General features: G+C 35.7%; 2 protein-coding genes across 3 annotated transcripts in view; one reads left to right on the plus strand and one right to left on the minus strand.

Annotated features, from left to right (window-relative positions):
- Nucleotides 1-12314, plus strand: part of LOC102805544 (uncharacterized) — a 48335-nt gene extending 36021 nt beyond the window's left edge. For both annotated transcript variants that reach the window (XM_006818239.3, XM_085499855.1), the window contains 6 exons: nucleotides 932-1114; nucleotides 1409-1531; nucleotides 1686-1749; nucleotides 1855-2120; nucleotides 7037-7150; nucleotides 9482-12314. In XM_006818239.3, coding sequence (XP_006818302.2) covers nucleotides 932-1114; nucleotides 1409-1531; nucleotides 1686-1749; nucleotides 1855-2120; nucleotides 7037-7150; nucleotides 9482-10489 — 1758 coding nt within the window. In that variant the 3' untranslated portion in view covers nucleotides 10490-12314. The remainder of the gene's footprint in view (nucleotides 1-931; nucleotides 1115-1408; nucleotides 1532-1685; nucleotides 1750-1854; nucleotides 2121-7036; nucleotides 7151-9481) is intronic.
- A 5621-nt stretch (nucleotides 12315-17935) lies between these two features.
- Nucleotides 17936-23166, minus strand: part of LOC100378914 (soluble guanylate cyclase gcy-31-like) — a 37908-nt gene continuing 32677 nt past the window's right edge. Inside the window, exons 4-10 of the mRNA XM_078010485.2 lie at nucleotides 22406-22517; nucleotides 22144-22273; nucleotides 21058-21204; nucleotides 20257-20403; nucleotides 19651-19807; nucleotides 19357-19556; nucleotides 17936-19276 (exon numbers count right to left, since the gene is read on the minus strand). Coding sequence (XP_077866611.2) covers nucleotides 18308-19276; nucleotides 19357-19556; nucleotides 19651-19807; nucleotides 20257-20403; nucleotides 21058-21204; nucleotides 22144-22273; nucleotides 22406-22517 — 1862 coding nt within the window. The 3' untranslated portion in view covers nucleotides 17936-18307. The remainder of the gene's footprint in view (nucleotides 19277-19356; nucleotides 19557-19650; nucleotides 19808-20256; nucleotides 20404-21057; nucleotides 21205-22143; nucleotides 22274-22405; nucleotides 22518-23166) is intronic.

Below are 23166 nucleotides of genomic sequence, written 5' to 3' on the forward strand. Positions count from 1 at the left end.
CGTTTATTAGGGAATATGAAAAGGTACATTTGGTGTATATCAAAAGCTTGAGGCTGACTATACCTTAGTTGCCATGACAACACACTCCCATCATTCAATGCATTTTTAAGGGCCATCACGGCACGTTAGATGTACATTTACATGGTTTAGTTCTGAATGTACAGTGTAAAGCTATTAAAAGCTGTAAACTAATACCAGTATGGAATTATTGAAAGAAAAAAATTCTCTGTTTGTTGTGGGTGTGTTTTATATTAACAACCCACTTCATTTTCTTTTATTAAGCCTTGTTAACCATGCCATTAAGTGCCTGAATAAGCTGTAAACTCCCTCCATTTACATGTTCATGTCCTCTGATCACAACATTATTTATGATCATTAACTAGAGCTGTTTTAGATTTATTAACTTGCTACCTGCTATGTTTATGTTAATATTCACCCAGAATCCCATGAATACTGCATCAGGTATGATTTTTGTAAATTTCACCTACCCCTTGGTACCTACCTAAAGTCAGGTTTTGTTTTATTGGTCCATCAAAGTTAACATTGACCTGTTATCAAGGCTATACAACTTTCTTTCATGGCAGCTTTTTGTTCGGATTTGATCATGGATTTCAAAGTGTGGTCAAGTTTTTTTATGTAGTGCCATTGGGAATTCAGGTTACGGATACCAATGGAAAGGGTAAATGGTGTGAAAAAGTATTCTTTGTTAAAATTTTATCGTTTGCAATATGTATGTTATTTTGTAGGTTGGTGTGTGAAAACTACAACTACTTAGATGCTATCCTTTTAAATATAATATTGAACTGGTTCATATTTTAGACCATGCATTGATGGGGGTGGGGGTGGAGTAAGGGTGTTGTGAAAATATATCAGACATATCTCCAGATCTAATTTTGCTATGCATATCAAGATTCATTTTGTCACTTTATAGGTTGAGTTTCACGGTCAGCGTTATAGAGAACTACACCAATATATAGATGATTCATCTGCACAAGTTAAGAAGTCTAAAGCTGGTACAATTACATCACGACCAACATCAGCACCGGTAGTACAAAGATTTCTCACACCAGTATTTACAGTCAAGGTTGAAAAAAGGCCCCATACAGTAGATGCGGTATGATCTCGTTTTATTTTATCATCACCTTGGCCAATTATTATGATACCTAAACAACTTAACAAGGATATGAGGTTATTATAAGTTAAGTGAAAAAATAAATAAAGATGCAGTCATGGGAACTATTTTTAAGTAACATTGTACTTGCCATTATGCATACATTTGTCTCCCCTAGACGACCTGGGTATGGCCTCATTTTCATAATTTTACATGTAACTTGTTACCTAATTGAATTGTTAATACCTGTCATACTTTATATCTGAGTTAATATGTCTTTTTTGTTTATTCATGAAGATAAACTACAACCCAGATGTTCATAGATTGAGAAATCAAGTCAATCCACCGAGGAGAAAAACTCGTCCAGTCTCTGCACCTGCTGGCTCATCTACCAGTTTAGAATTCCATCACCCATCTGAGGTATTAAGTTATTAAATATATCTATCAAATTTAGAGTAGTTGTGTAGGGGCTGACAGATGTAGTAAACAATTTTACATAGTTTTTATTAGTCTCTCTTCATATTTTATAATTGCCAATAGTTAATTAATTGATGTTCACTAATTCTTATCTTAGGTAATGGCTGTTGATGAGAAAAAGATGAAGTACATGAGATACTCAAGTCATAAAGGGAGGCAGAGTAAGTAAAATTGTTTTAGATTTGGTGCTTTCCACTCTTTGAAATTAGAAAACTAGAAAAGATATGCAATGGACTAATTATTTGATGTTATGTGTTTATTTACAGATATTTGCTCAGCACCATCAGGACTCTATGTCGGAAGTACTGAAGCCCCAATGTCTGTACATGTTAACATACCCCATTCCAAACCCCACCCTCCCAGCATGCAGTGGTGTTCCGGCGAGTTAACTGCCTCCCACAATGCATCAGCCCAACCATGGAGAAAAAGCTTACCATATAAGAGACCCAGTACCCCCAAATGTATCACTGCAAAAGAAACGGACACTCACCAGGATCTAGTCAGCTGTTTACAGTTTGACATAGACACACTGGTAAGCTCATAATCTTTTTTTCCAATTCTTTGTAAAATTGCAACCATTATTATTAATACCCCAAAATCTGTGCTTGTTCATTGCTACATAAAGGTATGTGCTCTATGTATGTGCATGTGTGGTGTATGTGAGATTTATAGTTGTAATTTCTGCTTCATGAGAAAAAACAAATTCTGTTGGAACGTATGCCTGTGTTATTTTACAATTAAATTCTGGGCTGTATTTCTGGGTATAATATGTAACCGTTTACTGTTGAATTATTATAAAAAACTTGTGTATGAATGAATATCTTGAACATTCTCAGCTTTTTCACTCTTAGAACATTGATTAGTAACTATAATACAATATTCTTTTGCCTAAATTTTGTAACTAAAATGTCATCTTTTGAAATGTTGACTCATGTTTTCTTTTCAATATCTTAAAATTACGTCATTTGCCCTTTTGTGAAATAATCCATTACCCTGGCTACCACAAAGCATCCATGTATTCATTTATTCTATTTGGCTATACAGTCAATCATGGTATAGCAATCTTCATAAAAATAGAGCAGACGTAACCTACGTTCAGCTTGTAAAACAGTTTAAATGTAGATACCATGTGCAGATAATAAGGATTCTATAAATGCATCTATGTTGTAGCAATATGGCTTTGTCCTAATTTGTTGAAGGGAGTTTACTGCCTGAACCAACAGCTTACAACTGCTTTTTCACAAAATGCTTAAGTGAAGTACTTTATAAAGGATGCTATTTAAAAGGTAGTTCAACTGTGGAACGTAATATGACTTGCACGCTCTACTGGCACCTTAAGTGACATTAATTGCCAATTTTTATTTTGAAAATCCTGCTGTAAAGTATTTTTGCCTCTGGCACAATCAATCAACCCAAGGCTGTATACTACCATAATTTTTCATTGTGTTTACAGCATGTAAATTATTATCCAATTGGATAATGACCAATCCCCTTTCACAGTATCATTTTCTCCATATAATTGTTTCAAAAGTGTTGATTAGACAAAGACATTGGGAATTTATGTAACATTTACCGGTAGTTCAAAAATAACAAAGAAATTATTGAAGAACAAATAAAAATTGTTGCACTAAAATTTTGGCAGGGAAAATTACGATGTTTAATGGGAAAATTCAGTACTTTACCACTTAATTGTCACAAGATTCAATTTTTCAGGGAAAACCTTGAAATTTTCCAGTAGTGAAAATTTCCCTGAGATGCTTTGAGTTAGTTATCAGTAACTTTTTCTTCACAAATGCCATAGGAACAAATTTCTATGAATGAAAGCGGATTACAGAATGCTAGATGGACACTCATATTTGAAAGTAAATTGGCATCCCAAACAACAAACACAATTAGTCCCTTAGATATATGTTGAATTTGCTTTGCTGAAAAGTCTGAAAGCGGGAAAATGTGTCATCAAATCTCCCAGTGAGCGCCCCATTATTCAGTGAAATCTATCTGTGTTGTATTGTTTTTCATTGAAATCTAAATCATATTTACTCAAATTTTTTTTTGAGAAATTACACATACGTTCCAAAGCACAAACTTGTGATCATAAATACTTAAATAATTTCTAATTTCTTATCAGTTTCAATTCTTTGTTTTCATTCTACTGGTGTGATGCTTGCCATGTTCTAAAAAATGTAAATAATTTTTTTAAGACTCAAGTTTCTGCAAGCTGTCCCTTCAACTACCCTCCCCCCACAGTATTAATCAAGACCGTGTTGGGAAGTATGCTTTTATATGTGGCTCCTTATATTGAGTAAAGTGAAAGTGTTTGGTACTTTAGCCATTACGTGGCCATTATTTGTCTAATTCTTTATATGCTTGTCATGAATTTTGGTGACTTCAGAATATCAGTTATTTTAAAAATAAAATAAAGACACAAATATGGAACAGTATTTTTATCACCTAATAACATGCCATAACAAGGTTATGTATGGCATATACTCACTTTAATTCTCATTGGCCAATTCAAGACGGCCATGGTACAAGACTTAAAGTAATTCACCTTCATCATTTCCGTTAGTGGGTATATGCTTCTACTAATTTAAATTGATTTACTGACTCACGTCACACTATTTGCCTCCCTACCTAAATTGCCAGGTATGTATTAAACGGTGAGATATAAATAAACTTATTGTTAGCTGAAGAGGGATACGCACGGCATGTTTTCCACAGCAACCACATTATATCCATTTCAACCAAGTAGATAATGACGTTGAATGTGGATTGATTACTCACTTTTTTGTGCCTAGTAAACTGGCTTTTTATTCATTTCTTAATTTAACATTTACACAAAGGTTAGCCAGTCCATTGAGTTTTATTGACAATTAGAAATAGATTACAATACAGGTGCTATTTCTCAGCCATTCTAATGTCATTCAAAGCCTAATGTACATTTTGGGGAGTGTCGTTGCCATATAGTATATCACCGTTGCTGTGTTCATGTTAGTACGCTCCCTGCTGCCGCTCATCTTGTAGGGAATTTAAATCCATCAATTTTTCCTGGATGGATTACTATTCTTCGCTGCTAATGTAAGTTTCTTTTCCAGTCTTTGATTTTTATTCCTCCATGAGTTCTATTTATCAAGCATCTAATTGCATACATGGTAATTGTTACATCACTGGGAGAAAGAACTTGAAATCAAGTATTCCACTTTAGAATTAAAATTGAAGAATTGCCTTAATTATATATCCTGCAACAAAACCTGACGGCTTATGTAGGTTTAATCAATCATTTGTATTTCAATTAAGTTTGCTTTACCTTCACAGTGAATGGTTATTCATAGGCATGTAGTCAACAGGGTTTAATTACACTTTTGACATTGTTGAACTGAATAGTGCTTGAAAATTTCACTGAAATCTTTATATTTATAATCAGCAATTTATTTACAATGTAGTGGTTATTATAATTTTGTTCCACATATTTTGTCTTTGGACTGTCATCATGCTTGATATATATGTGTTCTATGTTAACATGGAATTTGAACAAGGGCTGCACAATAATTTACGGCGTTTAAATACAAATGCCTGATTTATACAACACCAAGATAGCTCTCCGCTGGACACCACAAGGAAAATGACCAAGGGGCAGGCCGAAGAACACCTGGCGGAGAACCATTGAGCAAGAACTCAGGGAAATCGGTTTAACGTGGGGAGAGGCAGAAACCAAGGCTAAAAACCGTGTTAAGTGGAGGGATCTTGTGTTAACCTTATGTTCCGGTGGCAGCAACAAGAATTAAGAAGAAATACAAATCAAATTTAATTCCACACATATTAGCAGAGTGCACAGCTTCTTTCTTATAACCTTTTTACCACCAGATTTTCCCACCCGAATTATTGTGCACCTTTTTTTTTTTTATATTCTTTCAATTTTCAGTTTTTACTCAAAAAATTTGTCTATTTTTGTCCCAATGATGAAAAGAGGGAATTGGTGGTGAAAATGTTAAATAGCCCATTCTGCATATTTTCAGTAATATACTAGTACCGGTAGGCCCAATTAAGTCACAAAAAAACTGTCAGTATATTTTTTATTTAAATGATATGAATTGTTGCTGTTGAAAAAACATATAAATTGTATCGTGTATATGTGTATTGTAATGTTTCTTGAAAAGGTCATTCATTGTAAGTTGTTGTCACAAATCCTAATAATTTTGTAATATTTCAAAAAAAGACAATGTGATAATATTTAGTTTGGATGAAGTCTGAAAGCGTGAACTGTGTATCCATCCATCTGTCCGCACCTATATCTCAGACAATGCTTGAATTGATATACGTCATACAAATTGAGATACATATGCACACGCATTTGTTTCGTGATCTGATTCAAGATGGCCTTATGGCAGTCACATATTTAGCACTAAAGATTCATCAAAATCAAACATTTCTGCCAGAGCTCAGCCATTTTCTTTTGCATTCTCAGTAGATACAAAATGTGTAAAGCTAGCCCTTGATGTTTGTATATACATTGAGGCTTGACAGTTTGAATCCATCCAGTGTTGATAAAGCTGAGCAAATGTTGGCAATTCAGAATTTTTTTTTTTTATTATTCTAAAACGAAAACAAGTACAATTCATTGTTCAGTTTGTGACATAATTGTTGAAATTATTTGTGTTTGACTGTTTTATTTCAAGTTGTACTCTTTTCAACTTGATTGTTAAACTACAATCAGTTTAAATTTCCCTGGACTGATCATGATAGTATCAAATAGTACCAGTGCTACAAACTGTATAATTTTTACAGTACCACTTGTGGATCATCAACTAGTTAAGAGATTTTTATAAGATAATTGTACAAGTATAGATAGTACTTGCTCGGTGTATATTGGATATGAGTGTAATTACAAACATGTAATCGCCAGTCCAATGTGATATATGCTGCCTATATTATTTACTACTTGCAAGAATAGCTCAGATGTATGAAATGAGCATTTGATACCAGTACATTGAAATGCACACCGTATATCTGTGTGTTTACCTATCTTTATTTATCATTGTGTGGCATATACCAACAAGCTTTGTAGTAGATACTGATTTAATGGATGTAATATGTGAGTAGCATACGTTTAATGTTGTTTGTCATACATGCACAAGTAGCAGTCGGTTTGCATGGATGTGTGTAATAATGTTAAATTTATTCTTCCATTTATGGGTGTATAATTTCATTTCAGGTTATTTTTTCCTGAAAATGTTAATTTATTATCATTTATATGCACGAATTATGCTTTCTAAACATTTGTAACCAATTCTTGTAACACTGCACCATGTCCACTCATCATGGCAGCAATGCAACTCCTTATTCATTGGTACATGCTAATAACCTATGGGGTTAAATGTCATTAGTGTGATTCTTTCTCACCATATGCTAATGCTGAATGGATATTTGTTGTTGCTATTTTACTTACAGAAGGTAAGATCTGTGAAAAGATTGAATGAAGATATAGACGATACCTTGCCGTTGTTTAGGTTCAAACGAGAAGAAAGACTTAAAAATCAGAAACCACCACTGCCACCCAAAAAGGTACCAATTTATATTTATTCAATGTTTTTATTGGGTGTTTTATGTTTAACCTTTTCACCACCAGTTCACTCTTTTCATTACAAATTCACAAAATAGTCCCGTTTATATTTTAAAATAGCTACATTTTTTGGAGTAAAAACTGAAGATTGACTAAAATTTTGTCTATTGGCACCAAACTTAGTGTTCGTTTCCAGAAATATTGAAGGACATATAAGAAAAAAGTGCAGACAATTTGGACGAAAACGTCTGGTGGTGAAAAGATTCAATGTATATGTGTTCAAAAAGATTCTCTTCAAACTTTAGTGCATTTTTTTTATTTACAACAGCTTACTAGAGATATATTATTGTATTTTCATTGTAAGCTCCATTGTCATCATACATCATCTATTTTTACCAAATTTAAAACTTACAGACAAATGCAGAAAATGAAATTAGCTAAAGAAGCAAAAATTAAGGCCTTATAACTGTCCGGTATCCAGTGTGTATAGTGCATAGGACAAATAACTTCATTGGACCCCATTGCACAATCACTGCTTACTATTCAGCCATCCACCATATCCGTCCGTGATCACCTGTATCTCGAACATGCATGGACCGATTAAGTTCAAACTTCACTCATACATCACACATTATATAGGACATATGCACATGCATTTTTTTCATGATCTGATTAACGATAGCCGAATAGCGGCCATTTTAAGGCCAAAAATGCATCAAAATCGCACATTTTCACCATTCCGGACCCGGATCTCAGTTATGCATGGACGGATTTTGTTCAAATTTGGTACAAACATTAAACATAATAGGACCTTGATGCACGTCATTTTTTTCAGATCAAGTTCGAAATGGCCGACTGGCGGCCATTTTGTTTTAAAGAATTCAGTTCTGGATCCGTATCCGAGACATGTCTGGATTGATCAAGTTCAAACTTCATACACACATGAAAGTGGTCTGGGATTTCGGTCATAATCTGCTTTGAATGTATATGTCACTCAAATATGAACGGAACGGGGACGTGTCATTGACAATGACTTGTTCATTTTGTGATGATATCTTTATTTCTCTAATTTGGTGAATATTTTTGTCATTTTTGATATTAAAAAAGTGATATTTTCAACTTCTTGTTAAAAACAGCAAGTCTGATTGCTTTGATACTATACACATAGTGTTCATTTTCTAATGATATCTGCAGTTCTTTAATTGAAATGTGTATTGCTATCTCGGCCAACAGACTGCTTGTTTTTTCACTTGCCAGAAATGCTGAATTATGTCTTTAATTAAAATTGATGGCTCAATTAAATTGTAAAAATGTACCCTGATATTTTGAAATAGTATATTAATAAAAGAACTATTTTATTTTAACTGTACAGTACAGTGCAGTGATTTATTATATTGTTTTGATCAGTCTACATAATTCAAGATTACAATGTTATTAATCAGTATGGCATTACATTTCCATGTGACACAACAATAATAATGCCTTTATGAATCTGTACAAGACTTTTCATAAACGACAACAATTACGATTATCATCCCCCATTTACCTAGGCTATGATTATTTGTTCATTCAAATGGACGTCTGAGTGATTTTAGTTTCCATGGCAACAAGCAGAGAATAACATTTTCCATTATATTTGGTTACTAAGTAAATGCAGTGAATACCATGTGCATAATGCTATAGACTTAATATCAAATTTCTGTGAATATATCATAGTATTAATTAGAGCACTTTTTAAAATGTCATGAGCCTGCTAACAATATGACAAGTTTAGTTTTTAAAATAATAATAACAATTATTGTGAATTAATAATATATTGATCATTTTGATTGAAATCATTAAAAACAGGTAATACCTGCCTGTTTATTGCTGGTCGTTTAATAAATAATCGTATTACAGTCTAATTCTGAAAAGCAGACAATTTAAGATGAAATCAATATATTGCAATCAGAGTATATATGGGCCTGCACGGTTTCAGTCTGCTTGTTCAAATGATATCATTTCCCCTGTTGGGAGTCCTTAGTAAAGCTGTAAATCGACTGTGTAAAATCATTTCCTGTCTGTATCAGACTCATTTTGCTGTTTTGATGTATTGCAGTATAGTATTTTTAATACTTTTCCTGTTAAATCTTATTAACTATCGATTCATGGAAATGTATTCTGCAATCTTTGCGCATGTTTTCGGATTTGTCTTTTTAAAAATGATCATCTTTTGTTGAGTATTATTATCTTCTTGGTTTTTGAAATTCCGTTTCATTGTTTGTAATCATTCAATTTATAATGTAATAATCATTTAATTCTATGCCTGTTTATTTATTATTCTTTATTTTTAGGTCAGACAAAAAAAACAGGAAGCCCTTACAGACGAGCAGATCAAAAGACTGACTTACCCTCAGCCGAGGGCTTTTATGGCTGAACATGAAAAACACTGTGATGCCAGAGCTTATGGTATAGGACAATCAACACAAAACATCAAACGAGAACGCCAAACTCCAGCGAGAAAAAATTGTGATCTCAGTAATTCCAAAGAACAGACAAAATTAGTAATTCAGTATACGAAAGATCGTCATAATTGTGAAAGATTGCCAAATGGATGTGGAGATACAAAGCCTATATATATTGACAAATTGAATGGATATTATACTGAATCAAAGGTGACTCCTTTTAATTTAAACAACATGGAACATGATAAATATCGAGCAGCCCGTGTCGGGACTGCTGCTTTGCTCTATGAGTTTCTCATGGAAAAGAAAGGGAAAGAACAAGAGGAGAAAGAAGAAGAGAATCACACAGAAGAAGAAGAAGAATTGCCAAAAGAAGAAGATCTGAAATTTGAATCAGAAGCTAAACGTCATATGGGAATCGGTGTACTCGGTAAACGGCTAAGCACTATTGATGAGATTAAAATTGGTGGTATAGACTTGAGTGAATTAGACAGATTAACAGTGTCCTCAAAAGATGATGACAAATCTAAGACATCGGTGACCTCTAAATCACCTGTATCTTCGAAATCAATCTCGCTGACCAAGTTGTCAACTATACCTGAAACAAAAACTAAAAGAACATCTGCTTATGAACAGAAAAAAACCAAAGATGCAATGAAGCGACTTTCTTTGGCACTTGTTGAGCCAGAAAAGGGCAAATCACATCCAAGACGAAAAAGTGATATTGCAGATGAAGTTAATGATCACAATGGGATGGAGGAGAAAGTCGAATCTGAGCCAGCAGGACAAAAAATCAATATTTTCAAGAAAAAAATGTGGAAAAATAACAGACAGATGAAACAATTAGTCAACTCTAAAAAATTATCACTTCGATTGAAACAGTCACTTGACCAATGAATCGTATATATCCAACATGTTTCTAACCTCTCATCTTTCTTTGACATTGATATGAACATCAACTAACAGATTTTGTTTACCTAATGTTTACTTATTTTAAATCGCTTCCATGGTAATTAAAAAACAAATGTCCAGACTGTGTGTTCATGTTACAAATTTTAGTGAAAATTAATTATTTTTGCCACTTCCGTCTAATGATTACTTGACTACTTATTGCTTCATGGTCCTATACATGTATAATTATAATATAATTATACATAATTATAATATAATTATACATATAATATGTTGTGCAAAATCTGTACTATATTTTGTTACCACACCAAATTTTGGCAATATTTTTTAGAAATTTCCCTGGTTTGAATCAGAAAAAAATATTTAATTTTTATGTTCATGGGTGCATTAATTAAAACCACAAATCAAAATAAAAACACAAATATACGGAAAGTTGCTTGGAAATACTGTAGTAGTAGTAGTAGTAGTAGTGCATGTACTTATGTAAGTCACCTTCTGAGGTGTTTCTATGGTCAAAAGAAGTATGATTCAGTAATATATCAGATGTGTTTTTTTGGTTTATATGCATTACTAGATCAAATGCAGTATTCTGTTTTTGAAAAATATTTTATTCATTCTGTTATGCATAAAACAACTTTGCATATGTGGTCATGCATGAATTATGATGTCAGCAAACCTACAAACTACTACTTCGATGAAAATCAGGCAATTTAAATTTCCACATATTCAATATGGGTCCCACACAATGTGTGTACATTATTGACTGTAGAATACTTTATTTTCGCCTGAAATTTATTTTCGCTAAAGGTATGATTCCATGAAAATAAAATCCAGCAAATATACTTTTTTTCCTATATTTCACATTAAACTCATCAAAAATCATTAACAAATAAATTCCATACAAAACGCCCAAAAAGCCTTTTCAGCAAAAATTAATTCCAGTGAAAATAAAGTATTTCACAGTACATGAATTCAAACCAGATGCGCAACAATTTAAAAATGTTGACACCTTTCTCAAAAAAAAAAAAAAAAGAAAGAAAACAATGTCCACATTTGTTATAAACAATTTGTGTCAAATGTTGAACCAAAAATTTGGGTGGGAAAAATTTGGTACCAGTATTTAAACAGCTATTAAAAGGGTTGGTGGTCATTGTGACTGCATATTTGATATGGGTTCACATAACAATTCAAACACATTTGAATGTACATAGCTGTGATAATCACTACTCTTTCAATGAGTTTTAAGTTTGGACTGAGAAAAGACATAAGATATTTTGGACCTTTATTTGCTGGTATGTTCTATTCTCATTGAGTGTTGGTCAGTCGGAGGTGGTAAGAAACCATTACACTATTGGAAAAAAAAATTTCTAATAATAGTCTCTTATAAGATTGTTTGCTATGTTAGTGTTGCTTTGACAAAAGGAGCTATGTAGATAACTTAATATTTTTATTTCACTAGAAAATACAAAATTTGACAATCATGTGTATGCCACTTTCAATATTAATATATTGTGTTTTTCATTTCTACCACATATGACACATCCGTCCAGAATGTATAGTCTTTTCAGTTTCCATTCATATTTGTACATTTTTATTTATTTTTTTGCTAAGAGTTAGTACAATCAAGAGGTGTGTTTTTCGTTTTTATTTTCTGTAGAGGTATTTTATAATAACAGCTATTGATGTGAGTGTTTTTGTAAAGAGTGTTAAGCATAGTGTTAATAGTGAACAGGGAGGTCAAAGACAATAATTGTATTTACTGGGGCTGTATGCATCAACTAACAAAGTGCAATAAATTTGCAGTGTTTAATATGTGGCTATTTTGATTGGAAGAATGCTTGGATCATGAGACATAAATGTTATTTACAGACATTAATAGTGACCACGAAAATGGCTGCTGAAAAGGGAATTGGGCAGGAGAGGGGCAATCTTTTATCAAAAATTGTCTTTTTCCCCCACTTGTGTCACCACAAATTGCATAGTTTAAGTAAAATTTGTAGAGTCATCTCATTTTAAGGTCAGATTATTGTTTAGAAAAATTTCCGAAACACATGGTAGCTGAGACTCTGCCAATGTTGTTTCAAGCACAGGACTGTGGTTCAAGGTTGTGTCACTAGGGCCAATTATCTTTGTATTTTAGTGTTTGTGTGTATCCATCAACGATAGTTTGGGGAGCTCTTGCCTGTAAGCAATATGGAATGTCCACCGATGATATGTTCTATGAACAATAAATTGATCTATGCTGGGGTCTTAGCAGCTAAATTCATCCTGCAGTTACCCCCTCCTCCAGATGTTTCAGAACCTGTTAGGTTGTAGCTGTATCTGTGTCTTGTTCTGCCAATGTTATACAGCATCTGGTAGCAGGTTGGGCAGATGAATCGTTACATCTGATTTGTCCATGGGCATATTTGCCAACCCCCAAAATACAGAATACTCGTGTTGGTTTAAAGGCGCTTATATGACTAAGCTCAATCATCAGATACTTTCTTATATATGATGGGCAACATGAATGCTAACATGTTTCCAGTACATCTTGCTTGACAGATAATGACATGGTAATACTAATGCGTGTAATTGGCTCCTGGTGGATGAGCTAAAGAAGCTTGCTACCATAAGACCAACATAAAGGGTACAAATTGTTTGCTTGGAGATGTTAGCAATGCGAAAGATTATTCAGGAGCAGGATGCACACGTTTTCTAGTGGTTTGGGGGAAACAGTGAGCAGGCACTGTTGTGAAATCTGGTCTCTCTCAATTGATCAATGGTCTTTCTACAGGGAAATGCTTGAGGTCATGCTTTATATGTACTAGACAGAATTAGTTGCTGTTCCAACTAGGTATGTTTAGGTCAAAAGCAGTTGGTGTCCCCATTATGTATGTACTAGACAGGATTAGTTGCTGTTCCAACTATGTATGTTTAGGTCAAAAGCAGTTGGTGTCCCCTTTATGTATCTTCAGTTGTGAAGCAGTTGGTGTCTCAAATATCTATGTACTGGTCAAAAGCAGTTGGTGACCCCATTATGCATGTCCTGTTCTGGAGCAGTTGGTGTCCCCATTATTATACGTACTGGTCTGGAGCAGTTGGTTTCTCAAATATCAATGTACAGGTCAAAAGCAGTTGGTGTCTCAACTATGTATGTTCAGGTCTGGATCGGTTGGTGTCTCAACTATGTATCTTCAGGTATGGAGCAGTTGGTATCTCAACTATGTATGTACTGTTCTGGAGCAGTTGGTGTCCCCATTATGTATCTTCAGGTCTGGAGCAGTTGGTGTCTCAACTATGTATGTTCAGGTCTGGATCGGTTGGTGTCTCAACTATGTATCTTCAGGTCTGGAGCAGTTGGTGTCTCAACTATGTATGTTCAGGTCTGGATCGGTTGGTGTCTCAGCTATGTATGTTCAGGTCTGACTCAGTTGGTGTCTCAACTATGTATGTTCAGGTCTGGATCGGTTGGTGTCTCAACTATGTATCTTCAGGTCTGGAGCAGTTGGTATCTCAACTATGTATGTACAGGTCTCGATCGGTTGGTGTCTCGACTATGCATGTTCAGGTCTGGATCGGTTGGTGTCTCAACTATGTATGTTCAGGTCTGGATCGGTTGGTGTCTCAACTATGTATGTTCAGGTCTGGAGCAGTTGGTGTCTCAACTATGTATGTTCAGGTCTGGAGCAGTTGGTGTCTCAACTATGTATGTTCAGGTCTGGATCGGTTGGTGTCTCAACTATGTATGTTCAGGTCTGGATCGGTTGGTGTCTCAACTATGTATGTTCAGGTCTGGAGCAGTTGGTGTCTCAACTATGTATCTTCAGGTCTGGAGCAGTTGGTGTCAACTATGTATGTTCAGGTCTGGATCGGTTGGTGTCTCAACTATGTATGTTCAGGTCTGGAGCAGTTGGTGTCTCAGCTATGTATGTTCAGGTCTGACTCAGTTGGTGTCTCAACTATGTATCTTCAGGTCTGGATCGGTTGGTGTCTCAACTATGTATGTTCAGGTCTGGAACAGTTGGTGTCTCAACTATGTATGTTCAGGTCTGGAGGAGTTGGTGTCTCAACTATGTATGTTCAGGTCTGGATCGGTTGGTGTCTCAACTATGTATGTTCAGGTCTGGATCGGTTGGTGTCTCAACTATGTAAGTTCAGGTCTGGATCGGTTGGTGTCTCAACTATGTATGTTCAGGTCTGGATCGGTTGGTGTCTCAACTATGTATGTTCAGGTCTGGATCGGTTGGTGTCTCAACTATGTATGTTCAGGTCTGGATCGGTTGGTGTCTCAACTAAGTATGTTCAGGTCTGGAGCAGTTGGTGTCTCAACTATGTATGTTCAGGTCTGGATCGGTTGGTGTCTCAACGCCCTGTGGTGGCGCACTTTACTCAATGAGAAGTTGGGGGTTGGTTGTCTTCTTCCGCCGTTTCTTTGTAGCCGTATATTGCTGAAACTTCTCAAGCTCGCTGGAGGCTATGAGAACCACCGATCACATTGATCTGAAATTTGTTTCTTAGCATCTATATGTATAATGTTCACGAAAGTATGTGAAGTTTTTTTGTGATTGGTCACGTGGTTTCGTTTAAATCTTTAAAGGGCGACATTCATCGCGTTGCGTCCTGTTCGATATGGGACTCATAGCAACGTATACAACGCGTGTAAAACACATTGTTTATTTACATGTCGACCACCGCGCTTTAATTACTTCTGAACAGACAGTTTTGTTTACTGAGCCCACATTTATCCGAATATTTAGAATTTTGTTATATTGTCTTATTTAGACAGCAAACATATAATACGCGATGCGACGACCAGCGCCCTTTAATTTTCCAGTGATTTCTCTAGGTGCAATCTAAATACAGTAGGTGTGTCTTGTTTACCTGAGAGTTGTAAGAGTTTGAGCTGGCCAACATGTTAGTTTTTTTCATATGGTTGATTACTTGCATGTTGATTTCCCATTTTTGAGCCATGTTTTCAACTTTTTTCATCATTTTCATATAGCAATCTCGTCATATGTTAACATTGTCGTCTATGGAAATTCAATTAGTGGTATGAGCCCTGAAAATTAATCAACTTGCTATTTTCCATGTATCATGTATGATCAAAACATCATCTGAGAAAAATAACATATAATGAGGTTACATATTAAAGCAGCAATAGCTGTGAATATATATATTTTTTTAAATATAACCGGATATTATATAATAGAGATGACTAAATCTTGCCGAAATACTGTTTTAGATACAATTGCAAGGTCAAAAGTGACCTACACACGGCTATATCACATAAAATGCATTGTGAAAACCAACGGTCGAGTAGACGTCATCCGGGTGGAATCGGTTTACGTGATGGAGACTGTAAAAAATGATGACATACGACGCACTCTTTTATGAGAAGTGAAACATACAATCGTCATAGCGACGTATTTAACATGATTTTGACGAGGGTAACGTTGTCAACGTAATCCCCGAGTTTTGCTTGAAACTGGATTTTAATAGACGGCGCCCTCTGGAGACCCTGTCTTAGGTCAAGTGGCCTTCTGTTTTTATTCGATTTAATGTACAACTTTGGTATATTAGCGCATATGCTATTAACATAATTACCAATCACGAGTTTCACAGTCGCTTACTAGTTGCAGTATCGTTTTATGTTTGAATTATTATGTACTCACAAAGTAATTACCCTCCAAAAGTGGGTATCATTTTTTGGCTAAACTTAGTTGCAAACTATTTCCTTAGCGTGTCTCTATTCTGTGCTTTTGCTGACACTCTGGCTCGGCGTGTAATCTTTGGTTTTACATATCGTAAAAATGTTTCGTGAGATTGGATTAAATTCCGATATAGATGATCTGGTATATCTGACCAATCGGCTTCGTGGAATATACGTTGTTATAAGTTTTTTTTTTTTTTTTTTTTTTTGCTTTTTTGAGATGCCTCGATTAAGGTTAAACATATGCCTGCCATGTTACCGTGGAACCGGCAGCTTGATTTTGTTGGGCGCCACTTACGATATGAAGATATGAATTAATTTTTATTGAATTAAAGGCGCAATATTAAAATTCAGACAAATTTATTCATCGTGGATTTAATTAGTTTAACCAGTGTTCCCATTCTAACACAATATGATCAATATCTGTTGATCTTGATCTTGAAATAATCGCCAATCGGACGAATTGAAAGTTTCCATTTTGGTCACGCTCATCGTAAATTTTGTCCAGATCCCTGTTTTTAATCCCAACCGTTTAGTCATAATTGTCACAACACGTCAAGTTTATATACAGTACATTGCCAATATTTAATAATTAATGTGACGAGGAGTACATTGTGAGCCAAAATTCCAGACCAGAATAACCAAGATGTAGTATTCTATGACGTACTCATCACGTTATACTCGATACACCTAAAACGAACACATATCGCAAAAAATATTAACTTAAGATGAATTCGACAAAAGGAACAAGACTATGTAAATGTGTATATAAGATCAAAATACTGACATGGAAATTAAACTTGCCGATCACTCGAGTTTTGGAGAGTTTCTTTTTTATTAACATATATTTAGCCCAGTGTGAAACCATAAAATATTTACAATATACAAAGTTGTATAACTGTATAAATACGATTGTCTTCAACGCCATACAGAAATATTGATATAATTATATATATTATATAATGTTCATATTACTGACGTGTACTCGTAAATGCCTTATGATATAGAACTCAAATCTACCTCGAATTGATACTAGCTTTGATTCGCATATTTAAAAAAAAGAAAACCATAAATATATTTACGATATATCAGTGTGTCTGACGTCACGTCACGTCACGTCACAGCACATCATATCATATCAGAAAAAACACATGACTGGCATTGAGCAATCATGAATGCGCTGTTGAACAGCCACTTACTCCACGTCATACTGGAGGCAGTGCGGAAATTTATGAAAGCAATTTGGTTTAACGGATTTTGGTCGGAAATATACATTTTCATCCAGGAATTTCCAACTGACACGTATTTCCGACTACGTCATCACCAGCCTTTACTGCACAATAGCATAGTATTGGTAGTATTGTCAATGTTCGAAAATTCACTGTCGTTCAATGTAAAACAGCGACAACATATTTGAACACGTAAAAGAACTCAAATGTGATCTGTGAGATGTAGATATCAAACAGGCGTGTTCAATTACTGATATTACTTCCACCGCTGAAGTTACACCAAACTATGTTATCATGTTGGATATACAGTCACTCACTAAATACGATAAACTTTAAGGTCAGCATCAACGTGTTTCTCAACTCCAACGTCAAACAAAATTTTATAATTGTATTTAGACATTCGGGAATTCCGGCGTATTCTAATATATCGCTGTACCTGTGTGTGTATCAATGTCCAAGAACTATCTCTAAAAATACATTAAATTAAATTATTTTTAACTCACTCATTATATGTGTTACGTCAATTTTAATCTAAACTGATATGTGTGCGCAATCAATCGAAAATTCAATCAAAATATCCTCGTATAAATAATGCACGGTAAATTTGGCGAAAAATCAACTACCAGAATGACCGAACGATTTATCTCACTCCACCCCCTTCGAATTAACAAAAATATGTGGACAATAAGGATGATTTCGCCAGATTAATCTGTCCCACTCCTGGCAACAATACATACGGCATTAGGTAGTAATAACATAATAATATGAACTATGTATATAAGAGAGAATTAGTTATGGCGTTTTAAATAGACGTTGTAGACGAAGTAATACTTAAAGTCCGGTTTGGGCGTGGTCATTATATTGTACGCCATGAACTACCCATCATAAAATAATACATGTAGCACTTTTGGGAATGTTCGTTTTGTTTATACGATCTTTTTCATTGCACTCACTCTCAGCTTTGTAGTCGTTCAGAAGTCTCTTAGAATTTTGTAACTCTATGATATTTTGAGAATTTCTAATGTTTCCATTTCGCTCGGCATCTTCTTGGCTATCGTCGACAATCCTATTAGATTGTAGCGGGGGAGATTTGATCCGATACTGGGAGTCCGATCGGTTATATTGTTTCGTTTCTCTCTCCTCCACTGATCGTTGTTCAAGACTCGTCCTAGAGTCGGCATCGTCGCCGTCTGGGACGTTATTCAACTGGACATCTTCTTGTTCAGTGTCACTCATATCGTCGGATTGTCTGTTCTTAGTTTGTTGGCCGGAACTTGTACCCATTGACGCTATGGGATGAACACTTCTTTTGTAATCCATGTTTATGTTGTGACGCTCAAACTCCTTCAGTCTTTCTCGCTCCAACTCAGCCTCTTGCTCTAGCTCCGTCATGGTAAGTCCTTTGTCGTCAGCGCCCTCAACGTCTGTAAAATTCACCGGAGTGTATTCAGCCGATAAAAATGACGATGCCGAACTTCGGCGATGTGGATTGTTCTTGTTACCTAGGGCGGTTTTCGGAAGAGTGTGCGAATTCGCGGATGACGACCTTTCACGAAAGTCTTTTCCATCTAAGATCGTTTTTATACGATCTGAAAAGACACCATCCATACATTGTGAATCCGAGTCAATTTGTTTTGGAACGGCCGACATTGGGAAACCATGTTGGTATTCTTCTGAATTTCTCCGTGACCTATTTACTTCTTCATCATCTTCAGACGCACCTAGCTCCATCACATTGGCGGCGTTTCTCGTTGTCTGTTCTGGTGTATCTGTCGTAGCGTCTTTGTTACCCACAGATCCAGATTTGCGACGTTTCCCCAGTAACCAATATGTTTTCATTTCTCCTTTACCCTGTGTAAAAAAAAAAGTCATCACTGTCATCATCATCATCATCTTCATTCCAATCACAATCATAATTCTTAAATATATACCTTAATCTCAAGCGATCCCCTCAGTGTAGTTATATAAGGGGCGTGTGCAAGATAATCCTTGGTGGTTTGGCTCATGTGTATTTTCATCGTATCTCCACTGGTCTCCATCCTCGATGCGCAGTTGACGGTGTCTCCAAACAAACAATACCGCGGCATCTTCAAACCAACGACACCAGCGACAACCATCCCGGAGTGTATACCTAATAAATACGTACCAATATGTAAGATACATCATGACAAGTGTTCATTATGTGCGCTAAATAGTTACGGTGCCCGAAGTCCCGAGAAACTCACCGATTCTGACTTTCATGGTGTCAGACGAGGAAGGATCTCTCAACTCTTGCATACACTGCACCATACCCAGGGACATGTCCGCAATGTGTTCAGCGTGGTATTTAGTTTTAGTGGGAGCTCCTGAAACGACCATGTAGGCATCGCCAATAGTCTCCACCTTGAAAGGAAAGAACGGTATGTTACCAGAAGAAGCTATAAACATGTACATGTGGCGTCGCAGGCGGAGGCGTAAGTCACTTTAATTTTTTTACCATAACAAATTAGCGGGAGTTTCCCTTTCCGGTAAAAATACAGTCAATGTATGGTACTGTAGGCATTTCTTTATAAGTCGCACTATCTAAGGGGTTCTGTGACTTGTATGGATGAAAGCAATGTCGCTCAAAGCAACAGCTGCGTTTGTTTGTGTAGTCATTCGTAAATTAGAATGTAGCAAATCTGTCGACTGACTTTTCATTGACATAACAACAATGATTTTGTGAGCAACCTTCCTTCCAACCATTTCCGTCAAAGAAGCTTTTCATCCACTGGCAATTGAGGGCGCTAATTATACATAAGAAAGGTGGACAAAATATTCATAACTCATAACGTGTTGGCAATCGTGTTTACCTTGTAGACCTGGTGTTGTTCTGTAAGCTTATCAAATTTACTATACATGGCATTCAGCATGGAAACCACTGCCATGGGCGTGATCATGGAACATATATGCGTAAACCCCACGACATCACTGAAGAGAATAGTAACATCTTTGAACACCTGTGGAACATAGAAAATATAGCGGATAGTGGGAAAGTATATACTATTATTATACATCTGTCACCGTAACGCCGTCACCGTAAGTTATAGCGTGCCGTAATTTTACGGGGTATTTTTATCCTACCATATAAGGAAAGCGAATTCCAAATGTGGAACGAATACGCGCATAAGCGTATTCTAATAATAAAAACAAACATGGCTGCCATAAGGGTTTGACCCGTGGGTTTGACCGGGCTCCACACAAAGAAGTTCGCTGATTTTGTTCCAAACTTTTTGGATTTCGGCATCCCCATGATGTATCTTTGGAAGAAAAAGATGTATAATAATAAAGTTAGACAGTACACCGTCGCATCGACCTCCGCTGTGCGTCGGTCGACACAACCGCTGTACTGTCTTTGTGCATGCTTTGAGGTATCCTCGTAATAATCTCATAGTATATCGAGTTTGCACTCAATTCTCATGATATCACAGCGAGTAATACCCCCAATAAGATACAAAATACAATACAGAATGGGGAAAGGATTGTGGACTCCAAGATCCACATAAATGCATGCTTAGACATTCCAAAAACTACGAGGTCGTCCTGTCCCACGTGTGTTGTCCACTACTTGCAATAGGGGGGAATGTTAACGCGCCATGGTAAGGAAGCCTTACCTCACAGGTACTCAGGGCCGGTTCCCCTCTTCGAAGTCGCTCCGCTACTTGTCTAGGTATCATCTGGTACAACAAGGAATCAGTTCTTTTCATCTCGATGTCCAACTTTTTCATGCTTTCCTCCAATTTGGCACTTTTTCTTTGCTCCTGTCGATGATTAGACACAAACAAGAGGTTATCGCTATTGTGTGCATTTCTTTGAATATATGTAGTTTTCACGCGTTGTCATATTACGTCGCATGTGACCAATATCTACAGTGGCGCTTTAGTAAATAACTAAGTGACTTACTACAATATTATATTGAATTTTATTAAACAGGTGACTATATATTATTCGTCAAATATTATATATTATTGGCCCAATATGGACGTCTGTGCTCGAAAGAAAGAATGACAAATGTTCGTTTTGCGCAAGCACTTCACTGGAGAGCAAAATGCCCCGGATGTACGTATTACTAGTATCGAATTTGCATGAAAGTGAAGGCTTGTAAAAAACAATAAACTAGGAAACATTACTTTAAAGCCAATTCAAATAATGCGCTCATGATATCAATATTTTTTTTTTCAATTTCCAGTATGGTTGTTTTGTGTTTTTAAAGTCAACCAGTTTCAAAACAAGCCGTATTCAAAGACCACATGCACCGTGACGTGTAGTTCGAACATACGTTGCGTTTGCTTACCCCGCCCAGGGCGTCGCGGGCCGGCAAGACAGTGAAGTATTCCCAGTCTCCGGAATCGACACTGAAACATCCTGACTGTTTTTACGTTCTTAGCCTGGAGCAAAACATGGGCCGGGACTCTGCAAGGGTGTTCTCCCTTTGTTGAGAGAATTCATATTGATATTGAGGAAACTGCTTTGCAGCATATGGCGATTGAAATAAAAATCCGTTTTGTGAATTGTGAAAATATAATATGAATAATAATAGGTCTAATACAAAGAAGTTATAATGCAATGTAAATGTACGTTCGCTGTGTGCTCAATTAGTTATACTCACGCTTACATTGATGCGACACGACAGAAACTAGGGTACCAGGTGTTCGTCGCTGTGTAAAAACTATCTGCAATCTAATTCGACGTAGACTTACCTGATCAAGAGCCAGTTTTAGTTCGACAGACTGCTGTGTTCCAGCCAAAACAAGATCCCTACTCGAATCATGCATGGCAAGGTCATTGACAAAAATAGTTGTACGAAACATCGCGTCCAAATTTGGCATTCTAATAAAAAAATATTAAATAATATTATTGCAACAATAGGCACATTTTGCAACATATTCATTTACTGCGACATGCGCAGAAGGCGTGCATTACATGATATAAACAAAATGTAACGGATTAAATTATACTCACAGAGGAGTGGCTAGGTATATCATGCAGTTCCAATGTGTCATGTATTTCATTTGACCTCTCAGAAAAAGTCTTCGCGGACGCATGTTCGTTTCATCCATATCACTATCAGTGTCTATAGAGAAGGACAAAGCAAACAAAACGATAAAGGCGTTACGTTTTCGACATTGTGAAATTCTTTCGTTTTTATGCAGAAAAGCTACAGTCATTCTACCAAGTAAAATCATATTTATTAAAGTTATTGTTATACATGAGTTATTGAGCATACTACATAATTTTTAATTTTATTCAGCTTCTTTCAGTCATAATTCAAGACAAATAAAATGCATAATTATGGAGAATATAGCGAATTATCTTGTGTTTCTGAAATATTTCTGTGTAATCGGTATCTATGAAAATTATCATTGGTGCGCATATAAAATTCAATGTTATGAAATATTCTTAAGATATTTCTGAAATTTCTTGTCAGAATAGTAGTTTACAGATGCCAGTGCCCCCCCAAAAAAACCCGAAAGAATGTCACAATGTCGAAAACGGTAAGCCTTTTTTTTAATCGTAGTGTTATAATTTCTTAAACAACCGTGTAGGATATAAATTAATGAAATATAACATTCTTTAGTTTTTACAGAAAATCTCCCTACTTCTCCAGGCTGCCTAGTACTTAGAACGCCTGCTCTCTATGGTTGCGAAACAAACTTGAATATATTTTGATCTGTGGTCGTCGATAAAAAAACAAAAACAAACTACCAGTATATTATAAATGA

This window comes from Saccoglossus kowalevskii, chromosome 1, assembly GCF_978046115.1.
Source record: "Saccoglossus kowalevskii chromosome 1, keSacKowa6.1, whole genome shotgun sequence".
Taxonomy (NCBI): domain Eukaryota; kingdom Metazoa; phylum Hemichordata; class Enteropneusta; family Harrimaniidae; genus Saccoglossus; species Saccoglossus kowalevskii.